This window comes from Diabrotica undecimpunctata, chromosome 2 (genome assembly GCF_040954645.1).
Source record: "Diabrotica undecimpunctata isolate CICGRU chromosome 2, icDiaUnde3, whole genome shotgun sequence".
Lineage (NCBI taxonomy): Eukaryota > Metazoa > Arthropoda > Insecta > Coleoptera > Chrysomelidae > Diabrotica > Diabrotica undecimpunctata.
In genome coordinates this window covers 171,058,085-171,082,233 of record NC_092804.1, presented here as the reverse complement: position 1 = coordinate 171,082,233, position 24,149 = coordinate 171,058,085, and the positions used below count along the sequence as shown (strand labels likewise).

Here is a 24,149-nt window from a genome sequence, read left to right as displayed (position 1 = left end):
TGTGGACATTGACTAATACAAACTGTAAAACAGTATATATTTGGGACATATACGGGACACATAATGTCAGGAAAATCAACATTTTTTGACTGCGAGATACGAGTTTATTGTGGAATGAGAAAATTACATTTTTACACTTGAAGGAATTGTACAATTACTTTTATTTTTGAGTACCCTTCATACCCTTCTATGGGGTTATATTATATTTGGTGTACCAAAAGGTACGAGATCGATTACTTCTTGTGTGGGAACAAAGACATTTTTGAAGATATAACTGCTCTCAATCGATTCGAACAAAGACATTTTTGAAGATATAACTGCTCTCAATCGATTTACAACTGGCAGCGATCATAGCCTTTTAAGAGCAAGGATTCTTGTTAAACAGGAAAACCAGTAGAAACAGGCCACATAATTATTGTAATCAGAGAAATCAAACTAAAATGCGGCAGAAGAGAGATGAGTACAGAGAAGTCTTAAGAAAAGAATTTGTAGAACATTATCAACAAGAATATTCCGACATGAACACAATTAATAAAGAAATGCAACGAAAGCTCTTGAAAGCAGGACTAACTGTTGCAAAGAAAACGAAAAATAAAGAAGACAGAATAAGTGATGGAACAAAACGGTTGGTGGAAAAGAGACGCACATTTCTAAGCGAAGGAAAGCGAAACACCGACGGTTTCAAAGAATTGAATAAACAAATAAAAAAGGGAGTAAAAAAAGATTTAAGGATCTACAATGAAAACAAGGTAAACAAATAGAAAAGAACCGAGGCCTGAAATGCCTAAGATCAAACTTAGGAGAGCCTATAATAATCTCATTGAAGGATAAAGATGGAAAATAAATAAGAGAAAAGAAAGAAATCCTAAAAGTTACTCAAATATTTTACCGTGATTTATATTCCTCAAACAAGAACCCAGATAACACTGCAAAGGAAGATCTTAAGAGAAAAATAACGAATGTCAACTCAGAAATACTCCCTAATATAGTATCCTTCGAAATAAAACAAGCTATGTTACAACTAAAGAACAATAAGGCTCCGGACCCAGATGGAATACTTGTAGAAATGTTTAAGGAGGGGAGTGAAATTATTCTCGAAGAATTGAAAATTTTTTTCAACGAATGGAAATTGGAATGAAACGATACTTCTCTTCAAAAAAGGAGACAGGGGAGATCTGAAGAACTATAGGCAATCTCCCTGCTGTCCCAAATGTACAAACTGTTTATGAGAGTAATAACTAACAGGTTAACGTCGAAGCTCGATAGCTATCAACCGGTAGAGTAGGCAGGATTCCGAAAAGGTTACAGTACAGTGGATCATCTTCTTACAGTCAGAACGCTAATTGAGAAAGCCAATGAATATCACTTGAACTTATACATTGGCTTCGTTGATTATGAAAAGACATTCGACTCCATAGAACTTTGGGCAATAGGGAGAGCTATGACCAACTGCAACTTCTGATACAGAATGCTCATACATAATATTTACAAGAAAGCTACAATGAAAATACAAATAGACGACGCGAAAACCAAAGCTATACCAATCAACAAAGAAGTTCGCGAGAGAGATGCTATTTCACCAAAGCTGTTCACATTTGGACTGGAAGACGTGTTCAAAGAGATTAACTGGGCGGATAAAGGAATAAATGTTAATGGAAGAAAACTGAGTCATTTGAGATACGCTGATGACATTGTAATATTCGCTACAAATTTCGAAGAAATACAGACCATGCTAACGCAACTATTTCAAGCTACGGAAAAAGTAGGTCTTAAGATAAACTTGAAAACAAAAATAATGACAAACACACCATACATTAGAGAAATAACGTTGACCGACATAAATTTAGAAACAGTAAGCGAATACATTTATCTGGGACAGATAATGAAAGTTAACAATGATAATCAAACTGTCGAAATTACCAGAAGAATAAGGTTAGCGTAGGAAGGATTTGGAAAACTGAGTTGGATCTTGAAAAGCACTAAAATAGAACAATATTTGAAAACCAGAATTTACCATCAGTGTATCCTCCCTATAATCAGGTATGGTTCATATACGTGGACACTCACTAAGTCTAATATGGATAAAATAGTAAAGGGACAAAGCGCGATGGAAAGATTAATGCTCGGGGTGAGACTTATAGACAAAAAACAAACAAATGGATTAGAAGCAAAACGAAAGTAAAAGACGCAGGAGAACATGCTGCCAATTTAAAATGGAGCTTTCGCAGCTGAGCGAAGCGGAGCTTTGAACGTGATTATTTTCATGAAAATGGCATAAAGACTCTAGCAGAATATATTTATAAAGAAAGAATATAGAAAAAGTACCTATTATATTTTATTTATTGTTATTCAAAATCAATAAAAAGGTTATTAGAAAGGTGAGTTAATATCTGATCCGCCCTTAAGCGTAAAATTCGCCGGAAAGCAATATCTAAAATATCCATTGACCAAAATTAATTACATAAGATCCAAAATGAACATCAACACAATACAAGCGAACAAAACATTCTAGTTTATTTAACTAATGAAATAAGCTTGTTATGATATATAAATAATGAAGAAATTCGTAAAAATGAGGAAAGCATGAATTAGAAAAACGGAATTCGTGTCTACAGTCATCTCGCTATTTTATTAAAGCCTTAAAGCCTTAAAGCATTATTCCCATGAGCTATTCTTTATCTGAATGAGTTTTCTACAGCGTCTTTGACATACATGCAAAAATAGAAATTATTTAAATCCATACTACATATTTAAATGAAAACACTAGACGGAGAAGCATAAAGCAGTTCGAAATGAGTACGCATGAATTTTGCAAATGGCTAAAATCAATACTTAAGCTCCTGACCTGGACTCTTAAACAAACGTAAAAATAACATTCTGGTCCTTCAGCGTATGCAACTCACATTACTGACTGCAGTGTACTCGGTTGCAGAGTCTTAGTCGACGATCTGCCGTAAACTTGAACAACTTCGATCGGTTTTCTACGCGTAGGGGAAAGCAGCGCCAAAAATATGATTAGCAGGTTAAATGCATAAGGTGTATTAGACATGTCGAAGCTTCACGACACATAGTATATCGCATTGCAGCCAATTTATACATTGAATGGTAAAACAGCATACCTACATACAATGTTTATAGGCTTCGTCGAAGGATATTAAAAGCTATAACTTGGACAAGCTACAACTTTATGTTGATCTATTGATTATTTTTTATATATTTTCAGAATATATCGTTCTCGAGACAGAGGAAAGCTAACAAATATACAGGGAAACTGGGAATGAAGCTAATTTACATAAATGTTGCAATCGATTGTTTATTTTATTATCTTTTATTTTGTGATATTGACGATACATTTTAATTGTTATTGTTATTGTTATTTTCTGGCTTTTTGTAAGCTTTGTCCATAAAAGTGTACCAATTTTTAGTGACAATAAAGCATATTTCTAATTTTAATTCTAATTCTAGGTGTGTCGGGTTATATTGTACCATTGAAGGGGAATTTTGCAGAAAAAGGATTCTATCCATTTCAAAATGTTGAACGTTTCACGATTTTGCCTATCATCCTTGCTCAAGGGCCATGCTAATCTTCTTTGTATCGTTCCAATTTTTATCACATATATCTACCGCTGAATCGAGCACAGCCATAAACTTACACAGAAAAAAAAAACATCCGAAACGAAAACGCACCCTGTGAAGACCCTGCTGGAATTCAAGTAACAGGAGCTTATCTTCCTTAAATTGTAATTCATCTAAATCTATTTTTTTGTGAGTGATGTGAAAAGGAAATCATCATGGTTTATTTTGGAGGTTTAAATATGTATTGTAAATCTTTAGAAAGCTTACCACAAAAGTCCTAAACAACAAAATCAATAAACTAACAAATATTATGCTATGCAGACGACGAGACAGAAGACGTGCTCCAAAGGTCAACACACATCTTCAATACAACAGCTAAGAAATACGATATAATATCAGCAGAAAAAACCAAATGTATGACAACAACTAAATACCCACTACGATATAAAATCGAAATTGATTGGAAAGTAATAAAGCAGGAAGCAAGGTTTAGATATCTGGGAATAGATATAACTAGTTATGGAGATGTTGAAGAAGAAATACGACAACAAGCTTAAAAGCAAGTAAAGCGGCTGGATCTCTTAATGACACAATCTGAAAGAACAAACGCCTAAGACAAGACATAAAAACAAGAATCTATAAAGCAGCAATTAGACCTATATTAATATACACGGCGGAGACAAGACCTTACACATCTAAAACGAGACGACTACTAGAAAGAACAGAGACGAAAATACTCCGACGAATATCATGGAAAAACCTGTTGGATAGGGAGAGAAGCGAAAACATAAGAAGAGCATGCAATATAGAAGACATAAATGGATGGGTGATAAAACCGAAACAGGAGTGGAACGAATACATTAGTAGAATGGCAGAGGATAGGATAGTACTAATAGCACGAGATGAGTCACCAAATGGACGAAGAAGTATTGGCAGACCAAAAAAAAAGATGGTGCGATAATTTAAACAATTTAAGAGGCTAATATTGAAGAAGAAACAGGCTTTAAAGCCTACATACAAGAAGGAAGAAGAAGAAATTTTTAAATTCATTATATTAATAGCTTCTAGTAAATTAAAGACACACTCTTGTGAATTTTAAGACGATTTAAAGCGACTAAAGTTAATAAACAATATTTGCATAATTTAGAATAACCTACTTTCTTTAGTATAAATAACCTGCAATAATGAATACCAATAAATACTCAAATTTGGTGTAATATGAAGAAATTTATATTTTTCACCCGCATGCTTTCGCAGAACCCCTATTCAATAAATAAGAGTATATCTAAAACCTACACCTTTACAACAAGAAAACGATTTCTAGTCAATGTTCTACCTATTTAAATGAAAATAATTACAAAGATAAGCCCAATTAAAACAGAAAATATATTTCTTAACACGTTCAGCGCCAGAGTGTACTACAAACTTTTACTTGATATTATTTTAACACATTTGTTCCAACTATATTCCAGTTACCAATGTCTTTAGCAGAAATTTCTTTACAATTAGACGAAAATTACTTATCTTAGAACTAATGTTTTAATTTTGTAAACATAAGTGTAGAAAATAAGATGGATTATATTCAAAATCCAATTTATGTCACACTGAAAGTCTATACTTTCCTTATTCAGGAGTTTTCATATCTCTATGGTATATTATCTAGTTCAGCTGCTTTTAGATTTTTAACCAATTCTATCCTTTTTAGCCCAACAAAAACGATTTGTGGACCTTTTAAGTAAAGCCTTCTGCCTGTTACCTTTGACAATTTCTTTAACTTTTTTATTTACTTTAAAGTTGTCATATTTGCTCTGCAATTATTCTGGTTCTTCATGTTTTCAGGGTTTCATTATCTATTCTAAATTTCTTTTGGATGTCTTTATTATTGCTTGGTATAATTGGTGATCTACAAGATTTAACATTCGTCTTCTTCTTCTTCTACGACACTACAGCCCAAATTGAGCCTTGGCCTCCTTTATTTTTGACTGTGGCTGATGTTCTCCATACACGGACTCCTAAAAGAGCTTGTGCGTCGCTGTTTACTGTGCCATTCCAGCACTTTCTTGGCTTTCCAATCAGTCTCTTTCCCTGCATTTTAGCATCAGTGCTCTTTTTGGTAGCCTATCCTCTCCCATTCTTATCACAAGTCCGACCCATTGCAATCTTTGTATTTTAATGAAGTCTGACAGTGGTGCTTCCTTATTGTTGTTGTATTGACTTCCTAAAGATTCCGTTTTCCCTCACAGGTCCTAGTATTCTTCTCAGTACTTTCCTTTCGAATGTGTCGAGTTTGCTTTTGGATGTATCTTTCAGGACCTATGCTTCACTGCCATCGCATGCTATCGGTCGAATTAAGGTTTTATAGATTCTCATCTTTGTATTTCGGTGGACATTTTTAGACCGGAATATATGGGAGAGGGCAAAATAAGCTCTGTTTGCCTGCGTTATTCCCTTCCGTATTTCTCCATCTTCTGATCCGTCGGCATATATTTCTACTCCCAGGTATGTAAACTTTCCAATCGTTTCAATGTCATCTTCATGTGTAATGTTTTTTGGGACTATATTTCTTCTCGTCTGTATCAATATTTTTGTTTTTTCTGTGTTAATTTCCAGACCTAGCCGTTTTGTTTGCGTTTTTAACTCTGCGTATGTTTCCTGTGCTCCTGTTGATGTTCTACTCATAATATTAATATCATCGGCATAAGCGGCCAGTTGAACCGTTCGGTTGGTCAGTAGGTTTCCTCGTCCAGTTTGCATTTGCCTAACCGCATACTCCGGGCCAGGATAAACAAAGTTGGGGCCAGCCTATCTCCCTGCTTTAGTCCCTGCGAAAATTTGAGAAAGTCTCCGGTAGTTTTGTATTCGTACACATGCCTGAGTTTCATCCACTGTGGCTTTAATGAGTCTAATTAGCTTGTGTGGTCGTATTTAATGCACATAACATTCGTCCTATGTGCATTAAATCCAAGATTTCATAGTCTTCTCGGACTTTACAAGTTTTTTACAATTTTTTATGAATAGTACTCCCATTTATCCACGAGCTGATGATCCGCAGAGCAATGGCGGCAATCATGCGAACCAACCCCACGAATAAATGGGAGTTGTATTAGGTAGTAAATGCTACAAGGTCCAAAATGTTACAAAACGTCAAATGCATTTGCTCATTGCTTAAAAATTAAATATTCTATACAAAATATAATTTGTTAGAAGCCTGTAATATTAAATCCATAATGAGATCGCAGTGTATTTTGTATTCAATTAAAATCATTTCCTAATCCACTTCTTTGAACTGTATAAATTAAGTTCGATTATGGGAATGAGTTTCTCGGAAGTGCTAGAATTTCGCATTTCCCGTTGCTTCGTTTATAGCCCAGGAAATTGATTTATCCCTGATTATGTAAGAAATGCGGAAGAAGATTATAAAATTAATTATAATGAGATTTATACACCATATAAATAGATTACATTATCTTTTTAAAACTCTTTTTTGAAAAGTCACATATTTGTAAAGTTTGTCTCAAACTGACTCCCGTGCTCTGGAGAACTTTTTGCAGGTGTTTGTGTTATTAGCTAACTAATTTATAAGATAAAAAAACTTTAAACAAAAATTTGGCGAACAGTGATGTACTAGGACTAACGGTGAAAATCTATATGGATGTAAATACTATACTATAGAGATAATGAGATATTAAATCATATACTACGGATTTTAATCTAAAATTTAACGAAGAATCCGGTACTGGAGAAAAGTATTAGCGCCACCTATTATGGGAAAAATAGATTCAGCAAAATAATAAGAATCGTTATGTTCATGTTCTGACAAACGCAGTTCAGATGAGGGTATGTAAAAGAAATAATATATAGATAAATATTGAGAGAGATACCAGACGCATATAGAAACAGCATAATGATACCAATTTTCAAAAAAGACCCCCAACAATTATAGAGGTATAAATCTACTAAACACTGCACTTAAGGTTACCACAAAAGTCCTAACCAAAAAAATCAATAAACTAACAACTTTATCAGATGAACAACAAGAATTCAGATCCGGAAGATCCTGCGTAGACGCCGTATTTGTACTAAGACAAATCACAGAAAAGGGCATCGAGTACACTAAACCAGCATATCTATGTTTTATAGATCTGACAAAGGCTTTCAATCGCATCCAAGTTGAAGACGTTTTACACCTACTGTATAAAAGAAATAATCAATCAATATTATACAAACCATCGAAAACAGCTACTTCCATAATCGAATACAGGCAAAGATAAATGTGTATACCAGTACAAAGCGGAGTCAGACAGGGTGACTCGTTAAGCCCACTTCTCTTTAACATAATAATGGACGAAATAATACAAGCAGTACGTAAAGATCATGGCTACAGAATGGGGAACAAAGAAATCCAAATATTATGTTATGCAGATGACGCCGCTTTAATCGTCGAGACAGAAAATTAACACACATCTTCAATAAAACAGCCAAGAAATACAATATGATAATATCATCAGAAAAAACCAAATGCATGACAACATCTATGACCCACTATGACGTAAAATCGAAATTAATGGGAAAATAATAAAGCAGGAAGCAAGGTTTAGATATCTGGGAATATATGTAACTAGTTACGGATATGTTGAAAAAGAAGTACGACAACAAAGCTTAAAAGCAAGGAAAGCGGCGGGATCTCTTAATGACACAATCTGGAAGAACAATCACCTAAGACAAGACATAAAAACAAGAATCTATAAAGCAGCAATTAGACCTATATTAATACACACGGCGGAAACAAGACCTGACACATCTAAAACGAGACGACTACTAGAAATAACAGAGATGAAAATACTCCGACGAATATCAGGGAAAAGTCTGTTGGATAGGGAGGGAAGCGAAAACATAAAAAGACCATGCAATATAGAAGACATAAATGAATGGGTGACGAAACGGAAATAGGAGTGGAACGAACACAATAGAATGGCAGAGGATATGATAGTACGAATAGCACAAGATAAGTCACCAAATAGACGAAGAAGTATTGGCAGACCAAGAAAAAAATGGTGCGATAATTTAAACAATTTAGGAGGCTAATATTAAAGAAGAAACAGGCTTTAAAGCCTACATACAAGAAGGACGAAGAAGAAGAAGATAAATGTTGAAGATATCATTGCTAGACATAAAGAAAAATAAATAGATGAGTGTTAAAGACGCTCTAAAGAAAAAATGGGTTGGGCTACGATCATCGAGCAAAAAGGAAAGAGGGTCACTTTCCTTGTTTAAGAAATCAAATTTAGTTGGGTTATGTTATTGTTTGTCCCAACTGCCACATGAAAGCTTATTTATATTGAAGTTTTTTAACAATTGTGTCACATTTTAGACTATTATCGTTATTAATTAATTAAAACTTTCTCGTCTAAGACTCATTCTGAAAAATATTTTATAGCTACTTTAAATTTGGCGCCTTTGCATTCCCGGATATGTCCTCCATATTAAGAGGCCACTTTTATGAATTTTGGTCTCCTTTTCATAACGATTAGATTCCCTCTTTTGTCTTTTTGCTCGATGGCTGCTACATAACAAAAAATATAAAAATGAGGAATGGATCAAATAGCCTAAGAGAATGCCAGAGGACACGGGAAAATCCTAAATAACATAACTGAAATAATAACTGATAATAAGAGACGTCCAATAGAATTCAATGGAAAAATATTCTAACAGATACAACTCCAATATACATAACACATAGAAACCCAAAACAGGTGGAAAAAAGCTCAATATCTTTAAAAATATAAAAATTGAGATCAGCAGTACATCTAACATGATCAGAAAGATGGTGTAAATGAGGACACTAGAAAAATAGAAACACTTCTAACCTATTTAGAATCTTCACTTTCAAGTGAGCCATTGTGTGAGCCAAAACACAACATGGTATAGTACAAACAAGGCACGAGATACATTAAACTACTAATTATAAAATTTCCATATTTAAAAAAAAATATATCAATTATCGCAACTGTCCTCAAAAAATTCCTCTATACTATAGTAACATTTAAATAATAAAAACTTCTTGATTGCTCTTCGGAATACAAAAATATTGCTTGATGATCTTATATGGAGTGGTAGGTGATTAAACACTTTTTTACCAGTGTAAATAAATGATTTTTTAATTAATGTAGAAGAGGGAATTGGAAGTGGAATAACATAATTTAGACGAGTGTTATAAGGGGAATCTGTCCGAATATCACCTTTACGTTTTTTAAAAATTAAGCACGCTAATTCAAGGATATACATGCAAGGAAGTGTCAAGATACCATTTTTTCCGAACAGAGGCCTGCATGATGTACCAAAGCAGAGAGCAGAAACAGAAAACATGGAAAGACTTATTATCCAAGGAAAGGTAGAAGACCGAAGATCACGAGGAAGATCCCCAACAAGATGAATCGATCAAATTACAGGCATATACAAAGACCTATGCATGAGTTAAAAGAAATGACCAGACACAGAGATCTTTGGAGGACGACAATACACAACATCACGATGACCACTACATTCCCTCTGGAAGGTCAGAATTGAAGAGGGAGAGAGGGAGAGAGAGAGAGAGAGAGATTGCAAACAAATGTATTGCACGTTACGTCAAAAATCGTAATAAAGACGTTTCTAAGAAAACAGCAACAGTTTTCACTGCCTGCTTTGATTTGCAAAAAATAATAACTACATCCCAATCTAGGTATCATTGTTTTAGTATAAAAGCAATTTTCTTCTTCTTCTTCTTCTTTTTATACAGACATGACTGTCTGTTTTTCAATGTGCCTCCAGTAAGTTGTCGTTCCATCGTTTTTGTGGTCTTCCTACTGATTGTATTCCTATTGGGGAACCATCTCTTGGCTTCTTTACTACTCTTTTAGTTGTCATTCGGCTTATATGATCGTTCCTTTCTACTCTTCTATTTCTTACCCAGTTCTTGATGTTCTCCACCTTACATCTACGTCGTATATCTGTACTTCTAGCTCTGTCCCATAGTATCTTACCATCAATGTTTCTAAGTGTTTTCATCCTTGCTGTTTCTAATATCCTCTTTGCCCTCCCTGTGTCAGGTCCCGTTTCTTCCGCGTATGTCATTATTCGTCTGACGACTGTTTTTGTAAATTCTGAATTTCGTTTCTTTCCAGATATTTTTATTTCTCCATGTTGTTTCATTTAGGCAGCCTGCGGCTCTGTTTGCTCTATTTACTTGATCTTCCACTTCGGTTTCGAGCTTTCCGTAGCTAGATAATGTGATGCCTAGATATTTAAACTCTATTATTTGTTCTATTATCTGACCTTCCAGCTCTAATTTACATCTTAGTAAATTTGCTGTTGTAACCATGCATTTTGTCTTTTTTGGGGAAATTAACATGTTAAATTTTCTGGTAGTTATATTAAATTGGTGCAGCATACGTTGTAAATCATCTTCACTTTGCATAGCAGATTATTTTAAGCTGTTTTTCTCCCATTTGGTATCCTTTTTTAGTTCTTACTTTTTTTATTATTTCGTCCATCCCCTGGTTGAACAATAGAGGATTCAGGGAATATTCCTGTCTTATCCCATTGCCAGCTTCAATAGGGTCGGTTAGTTCTTCTTCTACTTTTACTTTTATTGTGTTGTTTTGGTAGATATTTTCGATCGTTTTGATTATTCCTAGAGGTATCTCTCTTGCATACAGTAAGTGGATAACGTCTTTTAATTTGACCTGGTTCATCTTCTTAAAGTCCACGAAACATGGATATGCCGGTTTGTTGTATTCTAATGATTTCTCTTGCACTTGCCTCATTATAAATATAGCGTCGGTGCATGATCTTCCCGACCTAAAACCATGTTGTTCTTCTGCTAGTGTTATAATTATATTCAATTTATTTGTTATCACCTAAGAAAAGCTTGGTACTTTAAAAAGTAGTGTTCTTTAACGTAATCGAATTTTATTTATTGGTTTTATACGTATACACAATCATCTATATAGACTAAAAAATTTTAACTCATTAATAATTATCAGTTTCATTCATAAATAATTTACTGGCCTATATAAACGCTATTTGAACTCGGCACTCGTCGAGAAAACAGGTGGAAATCACCTGCGGTACTTACTGCCAGATAGGTACCGCTCGCACACCATTACCAAACCAGTTTCGATTGAACTCGACACAGCAACAGTCTAAGCGCATCTTGCTTTTTGTTTTCTGTACTTTGCATGAGGGTCACATCTGGTTAACCTAACCTAACCGCGGTAACCGGGACTTATTAAACACAGATACAGACAATGGGCAATGTACAAGATGTTGGATGGGACTGGCAGCGGTGTATCGAACAGGATGGGTTAAGGGTGTATTTAATATAATTATGTTCTAATATTAATAAGATTTGTTCACTGTCGGTTACATACTGATGGCCAAAAAAAAAACACTTTGTATACGGTTATGTATTTGAATCAGAAGTATTTCTTTGTAAGTCTTATCTAAAAATATATACTTGATAAATATCTCGCTATCTTTTTTTTAACTGATGATTTTTTCTTTTGGTTTTTTGTAACAACAATAAAGGTAAAAAAATTTATTTCTGTGTATTTAACTAGAGTCATTTTGGATTGTTTTTGATTTACCCAAAAAAATTAAAATGCCACGAGTTCGTGATCGTCGGCAATTTCGTTATTTAAGCGACTTCGAAAAAGCATTGTAGGCATGAAAGAGGCCGGTTTTGGTTTACGGGAAATTTCACGAAGATTTGAAGCTAATTCATCCAGAGTTTGCAGGAAGTGGTCCAATGATGAGACTTATCGGCGTCGTGGAGAATCTGGACGTCTTGCATATTGTAAGGCCGTGATTTGCGCCATCTTAGAGTTCTTCTTCTTCTTATGGTGCCTGTCCGTTTCAACGTTAGCGATCATTCTGGCTATGTTGACTTTGTTGGTAGCTATACGGAATAGCTGTATTAAGGTATTTATATACCATGCTCTCAGGTTAGCGCGAAGATATTCTTCTTCGTCCTGGGGTCCTTTTCCCTTAAATTTTACCTTGCAAAATGCATTGCAGTAGATCATATCTGCCTTGATTTCTCATAATGTCCCAAATACTGCAGCTTACGGCCTTTCACGATGTTGACCAAATCCGCGGTTGTGTTCATCTTCCGTAGTACTTTTTGATCGGTGACTTTGTCTGTCCATGGTATTTTCAGGATCCTTCTGTATAAACATAGCTTAAAAGCCTGAAGTTTTGATAGAGTTTCCGCCTTCTTAGAGAGGAGCCTTATTTTTGTTTTTACGGTGAGGTCATGGTTCTTGAACACAGAGCTCATAGTCAAGAATACACATTTTGCCTTTCCGATGCGACATTTAATCTCTTGGGTATTGTCCCAAGACCCAGTGATTATAGTTCTAAAGTAGTTGTACTGTGAGACACGTTCATTTGATTCACATACAGATTTGCTCTAGTTATGATTTCCTTGCTGACGATCATTAGCTTGGTTTTGCTGGTGATTATATCTAGTCCATATGTTCTACTTGTTTCCGTTATTTTGTTCATTAAGTTTTGCAGCTCTTCTATGGTATTGGAAAACATTGTATCATCTGCATACCGCAGGTTATTGAGCTTGACTCCATTTATTGAGATGCCTTCATCAATATCTTTTAGAGCCTCTTTATAACTGTGCTCCGCGTACAAAGTAAATATCAGTGGTGAAATTATGCACCCCTGTCTCACTCCCCTTAAGATTTTGACCTGATCTGTATATTCTCCATCTATTCGGAGCACCGCTGATTGATTCCAATACAGGTTAGCTATTATTTTTAGGTCTCTTCCGTCAATCCTTGTCCTCTTCAGCACTTCCATTATTTATTCATGCCTGACTCTATCGAAAGCCTTCTTGTAGTCAATCAGGCATGTAAATATACCACAGCTGACATCTCTCCATTTCTGAAACAATATCTGTACGCTAAATAAAGCTTCCCTCATACCAACGTCGTTCACAAATCCAAACTGATTGGGCGTAATTTGTTCCTCGCATTTCCGGTAAATTCTTTTGTGGATGACTTTTAAAAACAGTTTCAGCAGATGGCTCATTAGGCTTATAGTCCTATAGTCTTCACAAACTTTTGTTCTTGGTTTTTTGGGTAATAGTACGAACTTCGATTGGAGCAACTCTACTGGTATTTTTCCTGTCTTGTATATTTCATTAAATATTTCAGATATTATTTTTATTTGTTCTGCATCTAATAGCTTCAGCAGTTCTACAAGAATTTCATCAAGTCCCGGTGCCTTTCCGTCCTTCATCTGTCTGATGGCTGCCGTTATTTCTTCTGGTAGGATTTCGGCACCTGAATTTTCTTCAATGGTGGGTTCTTGTATTGTTCTAAGGTCGTGGAAAAGTTTCTCCAAGTTTTAGAGTTTTAGAGTTTCTAGATTTCTTGCTCTCAGAAATAGACAGGACAGCGTACATCAAGTAAGAGATGATTTAGTTGTAGCCTCAGGGAGGGTAGTCTCAAGAAGAACAGTTAATCAAAAATTACTTGAAATGAGACTAAGAACTTACCGTCCACTTTTGGTGTTACCTTTGACACCACATCATAAGGTACGGCGCTTAGAATGGTGTAGAGTTCGGCAAAACTCTGGAATATCTGCTTCAGTGATAAATCTAGCTTTGTTGAGTGGCTCTGATGAACGCATAAGATAAGACGTTTTCGAAGTGAGAGACGAAATATAGACAGCTCTAGCTCTTATTAACGTCACTCTGACAGCTTGATGATATATTGGTGAAGCACTGGAACCGCTTTTACAACCCTAACTACAAAACATTAAAAATGCGATCTTTCAACAGGAAACAACCATGGAGTTCATACAAGAATCTTGTATAGAGACTTTGGAGCAGCTGTCAAGATGAGTTGATTTGTCACCCATCGAACATTTGTGGGGTATGGTAGGTCGAAATCTAAATTTACTACCACATCCTCCAGCAAACTTGGAAGACCTGGTATGGTGGCATGTCATAAGAAGAATCTGGATGAGTATTCCGTAATATGATATAGACCACTTAATTTTATCAATGCCCCATAGAGTAACCGAGTGTATAGAAAATCAAGAAGGAGCCGCTCATTATTAATTTTTGACGTGACAACGTCTTAAATTAGGTTGTGGCTCGGAGTCACTCATGAAAAAGTGTAACGCCCGCTCACGTCTGTTACGATGAGTCACCGAACGAGAGAGAGGCCCGCCGGACCGGCGAATGCCTTGCGTCTCTCTCCCACTCAAACATGATCGGTCCGCTGCGCGCGCAGCACTAGAGAATTAGGCGCGTTGAATCGGTGCGTGCTTGTGTCTCTGTCTTTCTCGAGCGTTCTTGGCGTTGGAAAACCGAGAAAGCGTCATAATACAAGTTCACACGTGTGGTTAAAGTATCGTCAGCTGTGTCTGTAGTGAAAATGTGGAGTGCTTAGATTCGTCATTTACAACAACTACAACAATAAAGGTAAATAATTGTACACTAATATTTCATTATCGTAAACTATGATTGATTGATTAATTGTTAGATTGACACAAAAGTTGAGAAACTGAGTTTATAGGTTATGTCATACTATTGACAAATGTTGATAGTGTTAAGTAAATTATTAGTTTAAATCACTCTGCAATCAATCGTAATTCAGTCGATTGAGAAGAAACAGCGCGTTTCAACTGCAAACAACTATTGTGCAATTTAATAATATTCATATCAATAAATATTCTACCGAGAAAAAGACGTTGTCACGTAAAATCTTCGCCCGTAAAACCGACTTTACAGGCAACCGATTTTTTTTGACGAAAATGACGTTGCAGATTTGTTTATAATGTTGTCAAATAATAAGAATATTGCAATGTATACTTCCACGAATAAATATTTATAAAAATATTTGTCCTTGTAGGTGTTGCATTTTTTTTTTTGGCCATCACTATATATAGGGGGTGGTTATTGATATTTATCAAAAAGAAAAAGACCTTTTCTGTAATACTGCACTCAAGTAGCTTATTGTATATGGTACTGGCAGATACGCGGGGAATGGGAAATCAACACCAATAAATAAGGTACAAAATTAGGGAAAAATTGTTGAAACATAAAAATATATTATACATAGTTAACATGAAACTTCAACCACAGACAGAGAAATTCAACCCAATAAAACCGCTATTTAGTAAAACTAAGGGAATTTATTATCTTATGTAGTTTAGGTATCTTTTTTATGTCTTTTGGTTGGTGTTTCATTGGAAGTTCTTCCCCCAAGTTGAAAGTTCTCCCTCTCCAAGGCAAATGTCTAGATCCACAACTGGTATATTGTGTATGTTATAGTTTGTGTGTTGTGTAATTGGCCTATTACTACGTAAAGTCAGTTTCGTCGGTTCAGGCGTGAATTTTTGCAGACGGGACCTCACTGCACAAATAAGCAGACAGAACATATGTGACGTTGTATTTCGAAACTATTGCACTTATCAACATTAACCAAACGGCATTTTACTCTTTAGATGTCTCTCTATTGTCAGTCCTACAACCAAAAATATTCATTGTAATATAAAAAGTTAAAACTCCGCAATTTTTTTTTTGTGAAAATGTTTCATTGTAGTACCGACCATAGCCAATTTGTTGCGGAATATGAAACCATTTTGTTTTTTGCTTTCGACTGATTCGTTTCCAAGACATGATGGCACTCACCATCAAATTAATTTTGAAGTAGTTTAATGTATGTATTTTGACCTGTAAAAAGTTTGATTTTGAAATCTTTTCTACTATAAATAAAATTTATTAAAAAAAACACGTTTTTTGAGGAACCTGGCCTTAAATACTTAAAGCCCTCCCGTCTTTACTCTACATTTTCTATATTTCTTCTTTCTTTTAGTCCCAATTTTATCCAATCTGTTTACTTTCTCTGCTATTTCCATTTTTTCCTTAAGGCACCTGGGAAGTTATTTTTGTACACCAAATTATGTGATAATTTAATGGTGGTACGCCAATGGTATTGCAGTGAATGACGAAACTGGTGTTGGTAAATGGGTGATGGTGATGGATGGTACTTCCTGCAGTGAACCTATGTTACGACTTCATGCGCATTCTTCATATTTTTTTTTGTGAGAAGTTTTCGACAAATATTTTTTTTTCACAAGAGATGCATTCACGCAGAGGCAAATTGATGAATGACCAAAAACAAAATTAGAGAATTATATAATTACAGTAATGGAAATTCTTTTTCATAATATATTGCTGGACGAAAATACTGATGATCGAAATTTGAGTTATTCGTGGCTACGTGTCATAGAGTCGTTGGGAAAACCTAATTGAATTAGTTTTTGAAAATTAGTATTATTTAGTTTAAGAGGTAAATGATAAAGAAATAGCTAAAATTCAGAAAACCATCTCTACTATCTTCCAGGTTCAAATATCGGATGATTTAAAGATAAATAATTTTTGGAGGAATATATAGGATCTAATGATAGAACCACATATATAGGCCATTAGGCGACATTAAAGAGAATCAGCGAGTGACGGGGTAGATTTGCTAATATCCTAGCAAAGTGGGGTAAGATTCCGTTTTTAGATTCTGGCTGGGCAATGAAAGACAAACCGTGTAGTTACTTCTGAATTTTTAGTTCAATTCTATTGAACTGTATATCTGTAGTGAACAATTCTAGTTTAGAATTGTTCTGGGCAGCATTTGTTAATTCTGGTTGTACTTTCTTAACTATATGGTTTAAGCGAAGTTGAATAACAAAGGGGAAAGTGGTTCGCATTGTCTTACAACCGTTTTAATTTGAAACTCGTCTAATGTACTGATGTGCCAATTCTGATATGTGCACATGAATCCTCCACCCACACCTGGGCTAATCCTACCAGCTTTCTGGGTCTTCTTCTTTAAGTTCCATCTTCTATCGAAGGTTGGAAATCATCATGGCTATGCGGACTCTGTTGACTGCCGCTCTAAAAAGTTCTGCACTACTGCATTCAAACCATTCCCTTAAGTTTTTAAGCCAGGATATTCTTCGTCTTCCCACATTTCTCTTTCCTCGGATTTTGCCTTGCATAATAAGTTTTAATAATGCGTATTTTTGCCCTCTCATCACATGTCCTAAGTACTCAAGTTTTCGTCTTTTGATAGTTAATATTATTTCCGCCCCATTTCCTATCATTCTAGTTACTTCCACGTTTGACAATCTTTGCATCCATGATATTCGTAGGATTCTTCTATAACACCAAAATTCAAAGGCGGCCAACTTATTCAGATGGACTTGTTTTAGTGTCCACGCTTCCAAGCTATAAAGAAGAGTAGAGAACACGTAACATTGAAGCATTCTCAGGCGTAGTTCTAACCTTATATCCCGACAACAAAGAAACCTTTTAAGTTTAAAAAATGATGCACGTGCTATTTCAATGCGTGTCCTAATTTCGTTGGTTTGGTCTACATCTGATGTTATCCATGTTCCTAAGTATTTATAGTTATTAACACTCTCAATTGCAGTATCTTCAATAGTCAATTGGATATTTGCATGTGCAGATATAGTCATGATCATGCATTTAGTTTTCTTTAAATTTATCTTCAGTCCGTACTCATGACAGCGTTCATTAAGGCGTTGCATTACGTTCTGTAATTCATTGTTGTTATTCGTAATTATTACTGCATCGTCTGCAAAACGTAAGTTATTCAAAACTTCTCCATTAATAGATATACCTTCTATTGAGTCTGAGAGCGCTTTTTGAAATACCGTTTAACTGTAGACATTGAAAAGTACTGGGGACAGCACGCAACAACCCTGGCGGACTCCTCTCTATATTTTGGTATTTTGGGTGTACTGGTTGACAACTCTTACCTTGGCAGTTTGATTCCAATATAAGTTAGATATAATTTTCATATCACGACTGTCAATAGGCTTTTTATGTTGAAGTTTTTTGGGTACTTCTAGTTAAACCATGACCTTCCACAGTGTATCCCTGTTTACAAAGTCATACGCTTGTTTAAAATTTACAAAAATTGGATGTATATCTTTGTAGTACTCACAACTCTCCTAAAATTTGGCGCAAGATAAAAATCTGGTTTATTGTTGACCTTCACGGTCGATAATTATTTCTTCTGCGTACAGAATTAATCTTCCCAGTAGAATAATTAACGTAACTTTCCTCTATAGTTCTTACATACATGTTTATCTCCTTTTTGAAGGACGGGTATTATGTGGCTTTCATGTCATTCATCATATAAGGTATGTATTTGTATATAAAGGTGTTCTCCCCTTTTCTGAATCAGTTTCGCTAGTAGGTGGATCAGAGAGAACGATCTAAAGCTAGTGCCTCAGAAAACTGAGGTGGTAGTTCCCGAGGGAGCCGGGACAATCCTCTCTTCGCTTTATAGTGGAAGGGGTGGAGGTTAAATCAGGTTAAACCGGTTAAATCAGTTAAGTATCTCGGAGTCTGGCTTACGGAAGGACTGGAGAAAGACGGTGGAGAAGGTGAACCGAAGTCTGGAGGCCTTGGTATGGCTGATGCCGAACATTGGAGGCCCAGGTAGCACCAAAAGAAGGGTGTTAAATGGAGTTTTTCAATCGGTGGTGACCTACACTACCCCGTGTGGTGTAGCGCACTAAACACGATACGCGCTAGGTACCGTGGCAATATTTGCCTTATTTAAAAGAAAACTCCTTCGACATACATACGGTGGGTTACGCAAAAATGGTATTTGGAGGAGACGGTACAATTTAGAACTGTATCAAGTCTACGGAGCTTACCTAATGAGGTAAAGCTGATGAGGTTTGAAGATTGAGATGGATAGGTTATGTGGAGGGCATGGAATTCTCTGAAACATCAAGAATCACCACTTAACAACAAATGGTGGAAAAACAAACCAAGGGGAAGCCAAAAATATGTTATGTATATGGCCTGTGCACAAGAATTTGACAGAACTGGGAAGTAGAAACTGGAGAAAGAAAACCAGACATAGGAATAATTGGAGAGGATTAATTGAACGGGCCAAGGCCCTATCTTGGTTATGGGACCAATGGTGATGGTAAGCCACGCTTTGGGTTTTGTTATTTTTCGTGTTAGATGTATACCTAGAACTTCTTGATTGGTGACGCGAAATGATCCCTTCTCGTTTTCTACGTTGTTTGCTATATTTTATACTTCACAGATTGTCATTTGTAATGAGTAGATAGTTTTCCTGACTATTGTACCAACCAGTACATAATTATACCAATTATAGTTACCAGAGACAATTGTTTATTTTAGAACAATATGTTTTCAATAATAATAATATAAATAAACTAATAGACTTAAAAGCCAAACAAAACATTGACTAACTACTAAATAACTGTTTGAATTATTATTTTGCGAACTACTAATGGTAGAGCAGAATTAGCTGGCATTAGTAACTACACAGAATATACACTATACACAAAACTAGTAGAATTAATATATCAAAAACTTACTCTCAGCTGCAGTGTTTTGTTGCGCCCTTGCTGGCAGCTTATTGGCTGTTAACACTTGTGTCACTTGTACCACATCTGCTCGTTTTTTAGCAGACCCTGCAACAAAAAAGACATATTATGGTAAAATTGTTTCCTTATAATGAACAAGTTTAAGGTATTTATCGAGTTTTTTATCTAAGGCCCGCTACAGCCAAAAGACATCATCCACGAAGAGGATGGGCCATTTAGGACAACCCCACTATTTGTACTCCGACATCACATGCTTATAAAATACTGACTCGCTGCAGACGCGGTGCTGACTTGGTCTTGACTTCATCATTCAATCTTCGCTTATCCACTGCTGGACATAGATCTCCCTCATAATTCTCCATCTATCTCGATCCTGTGCCTCTTGCATCCAATTCCTATGACAACGTTTTAGATCGTCAGTCCAACGTGTTGGTGGACGACCTCTGCTTCGGTAGGCATCATCTCTTGGTCTCCATTCCAGTATCCGCTTTGTCCATCTATTATCTGTGGTCTTGACTTAACGCTGACATAATGCTGGCTGAGCGATGACATGAAATGTGACTTGTCATGTTCATAGACAAAGCCTGCGACGTCATAGAGGCACTAGTGAGAGTGATAGGAGTGTCAACCAGCTCTGTAACAACTTCATGAATGGCCATAGAAGAGCAAAATATAAGGAAAAGATAAAAACTAATTTCTCTGATGTGGCATTGAAAACTACCGAAAGTGTAATTTGACGATGCCAACAACACTTTCTTTTTTTCCAAAAAATATAAAAAGGGATAAAAATAAGTGGATCACAAACTAAATCTAAAATGCTTAAAATGGAACAACAATGGCAATCCAAGGTCGGTAACACCACGTAAGGTAACAACATATCTTCTTTAATTCTTCTGCCACTTCCTTTATTTGTTGCATTGTTTTTCCTCTCTTGGTTCCGATTTTCTGGATTTTTTCCATCCACTTATTTCTAAGTCAACCCATACATATTCTTCCTTGTTTTTTGGCCTTTGTCAAATTTGGTTCTTTACTAGTTTGTTCTCGTCCATTCTAATTTCTTTCTATGGTACTTCTTCCCTTATTGATTTCCTTTTTTTCTAATTTCGTATTATCTATTGCATAGTATATTCTCGATGTAAAGGTAAAATATTATCAAAGCATTACATACAATCTTGTGAAGTAAAAATCTGACAAAAAAAAAACAAAAAGACAAATATATCAGTCTTTGATTGAGACCGTAGTGACGTTAGGGTCAGAAATGTGGTTTGTAGATAAAAACATGTTACAAAAATTTCTTCCAGCCGAAATAATATACTGGAGAAGATGTTGCAGTTTAAGCTTGCTGGTCCATGCAAGAAATGAAACTATTAAAGGAAAAAAGGTATGGACATCTGCAACGTATGGATATGGGAAGAATACTTGGGCAGTTTAAATACTTAAGAACGGCGCCAACACAAACAAAACTTAAGAGTCAAAGGACTAATCCATGGAATACTTATACAGAAAAAGAATATCAGAGAAGATTGCTGAGTATGAAATATTAGAAAACAATAACATGAAGAAAAGCTGGTGAAAACACAAAAATAACATATATATAAATAACGTAACAACAGAATCACTTGAAGAAAGGAAAGTAAACAACAATAATTATATAAAGAAAACTCCATGATTTAGAGAGTTTCAGAGAGGAAGTGAAGATAAAATGCGCAGAATTGAAGAAAACCTTTTTGTCCACATAATAAAATTATCGTTTCTAATAATATTTCGAAGCCATTAAAGCTAAAACTCGGATCATAAGCGATTTATCCGACCCAAAATAGATACTGTCTGGTATATATATTAATATTGACTGCGAATAATGGAAACTATAAAAAAATCCGTATGAGACAATGACGTATACGTAGTCTGCTACAATTTAAGCTGAAATACATCATAATAAGCAAATTAACACCAAAGAAATGATCGATTTAACCCTAAATTACGTACCTTTTTTTCCAATAGTTCCAGCATATCTTTCCTTTCCAATAGTACCAGGATATTTTTCTTTCCTGTCTATCCTTTCTGATGCAGAACGTGCGAATTTATCCTTTGAAGGATGTTGCCCCATTTTTGTTATTCTTTTATACTAATAATTAATCATCACACACATAATGTGCTATTGTTGTCATGAATCGTTATCTTTGTAATTGCTAACTTGAATAGGCGTTACTAACTGATCGGTTTCATACATTTTTACTGGGATTTCATGGGATTTCTGTAAAAGGAGTGTATCGATTCAACCTATTGTACATTTCTGTACAAGTTTAAAGGCGTTGTCGTTTACTTCTTAAATGAATTGCAGCAAATATATGTATACTTTGATACTGGCTTACGATATATTTAATTTTAGCTATACTACTGATATAAAGCGGTCAACAATTGTTGTTGCTTTGAACTTGATAGGAACCTATCTGCGAGTCAACTACGTGTTAGCATTAACTCTAATAATAAAATAATCACCTAGCATGTACAAATTTTTTAACAAATATTGATATCTTTTGATTTTTTTATTTTTTACATTTTCTTAGCGCACAGTTATAAATAAGTAATTTTTTTATCAAAACTACAGGAAACTTGACTTTTTGATAGTGACTATATTTGTAGATAAACTTCAAATGTAATCTACAAAATCGACTTATGTTCGATAATCAAACCTATAATAGTAACCTTATATTCGTAAGAAGAACATCGAAAAAAAAATTAGTGACATTAGTAAGAGACTTAGAATATAGTTGGAGCATTAGTAGCAAGTTCCTATAAGCACTAAGTTATTAATATTTATTTGCACAACCAATTTGCCTCAAGTATATATAATAAAACAGTGCAAATCCTTGCCTATGCTGATGATATCAATATTGTTAGTAGAACGGAAAATGCTGTACGAGAGGCTTATGTAGCATTAAAAGAATCAGCTACAAAAATGGGTTTAATAATAAACACCAACAAAACGAATTGTATACCTTACCGCAGAGATGAACCGCAGAATTTTCACGGTCAACAGATGCTATTTTTTGCTCAATCTCCTCCTTAAATTCACAAGTATATCGAGAAATACAAAAATAAAACTCCACACAACAATAATACGCCCAGTCCTAACATATCATTCAGAGACCTGGACTCTAATAAAAGATAAAGAAAACATATTTCGAAAGAAAAGTAGTTTCTTTAGAATGATTTCCGAAGTGGAAATCAGTCAATGACAATGGAGTGTGGAGAAGACGATACAACTTCAAACTTTATAGAATATACAAAGAACCAGATATCCTAAAACGTTAAGATAAGACATCTGAGGTTGATACGGCATGTAATGCGAATGGAACAAAATGACCCCTCTAGAAAACGCTCCTTGGTAGACCCATTGGTCAGAGAAGAAGACCCAGACAAGGTTCCCTGATAACATCGATGAAGACATGAGAAATATGGAAATACGTGCTTGGCGGAGGAAGGCGATGGATAGGGACGACTGGAGAATTCTTCTCTGTTTCGCCTTTAGTAATTTTAAAATAATAACAGATTTCAATCGATATAGTCCAGCGACTGAGACCCCTTTCTACGCGTTAAAAAAATAACTAAATCTCCCTTTCGCGGGGCACCACAAAGGAAGAGTTTTCTGAGGACACTTTTCTTCTGGGAACATGAAGAGTGGTTGGACCTCCGAAGTGGTACCAGATAGCGGCGTTTTACTCTTCCGATAGAGGCTAAAACCATTTGCAAGAAATATTTGGCAGTTATGTTAATAATATAAATGTGTAAATAATACAACAAGGGACAAATAATAGAACAGGTAACTTCCATAAAATATTTGGGAGCAAATATCAACAGCCAGTGTAATCCAAAAAAAGAAAACCTATTAAGAATTGAACAAGCGAGGAAAACACTCATGAACATGAAAACATTTTTTACAAGATCAGACCTTGGTCTAGAGCTCATAATTCGAATGATCAGATGTTACGTTTTCTCTGTTTTGCTGTATGGCTGTGAAAGTTGGACAATGGACTCTGAAACAGAAAAAAGAGTAGATGCCTATGAAATGTATATATACAGACGGGTGCTGAGAATTTCATGGATACAAA

At 35.3% G+C, this 24,149-nt stretch overlaps 1 protein-coding gene and 1 non-coding gene across 5 annotated transcripts in view; both read right to left on the bottom strand.

Moving 5' to 3' along the window:
• The window catches only part of toc (toucan), a 516,113-nt gene that overhangs the window by 165,948 nt on the left and 326,016 nt on the right, over nucleotides 1-24,149 (bottom strand). For all 4 annotated transcript variants that reach the window (XM_072524002.1, XM_072524003.1, XM_072524004.1 and 1 more), the window contains one exon: nucleotides 20,029-20,124. In XM_072524002.1, the coding sequence (XP_072380103.1) occupies nucleotides 20,029-20,124 (96 nt within the window). The remainder of the gene's footprint in view (nucleotides 1-20,028; nucleotides 20,125-24,149) is intronic.
• Nucleotides 3,528-3,632, bottom strand: LOC140435345 (U6 spliceosomal RNA). Its single transcript, XR_011950150.1, has one exon. It is a non-coding gene; the product is annotated as a U6 spliceosomal RNA (small nuclear RNA).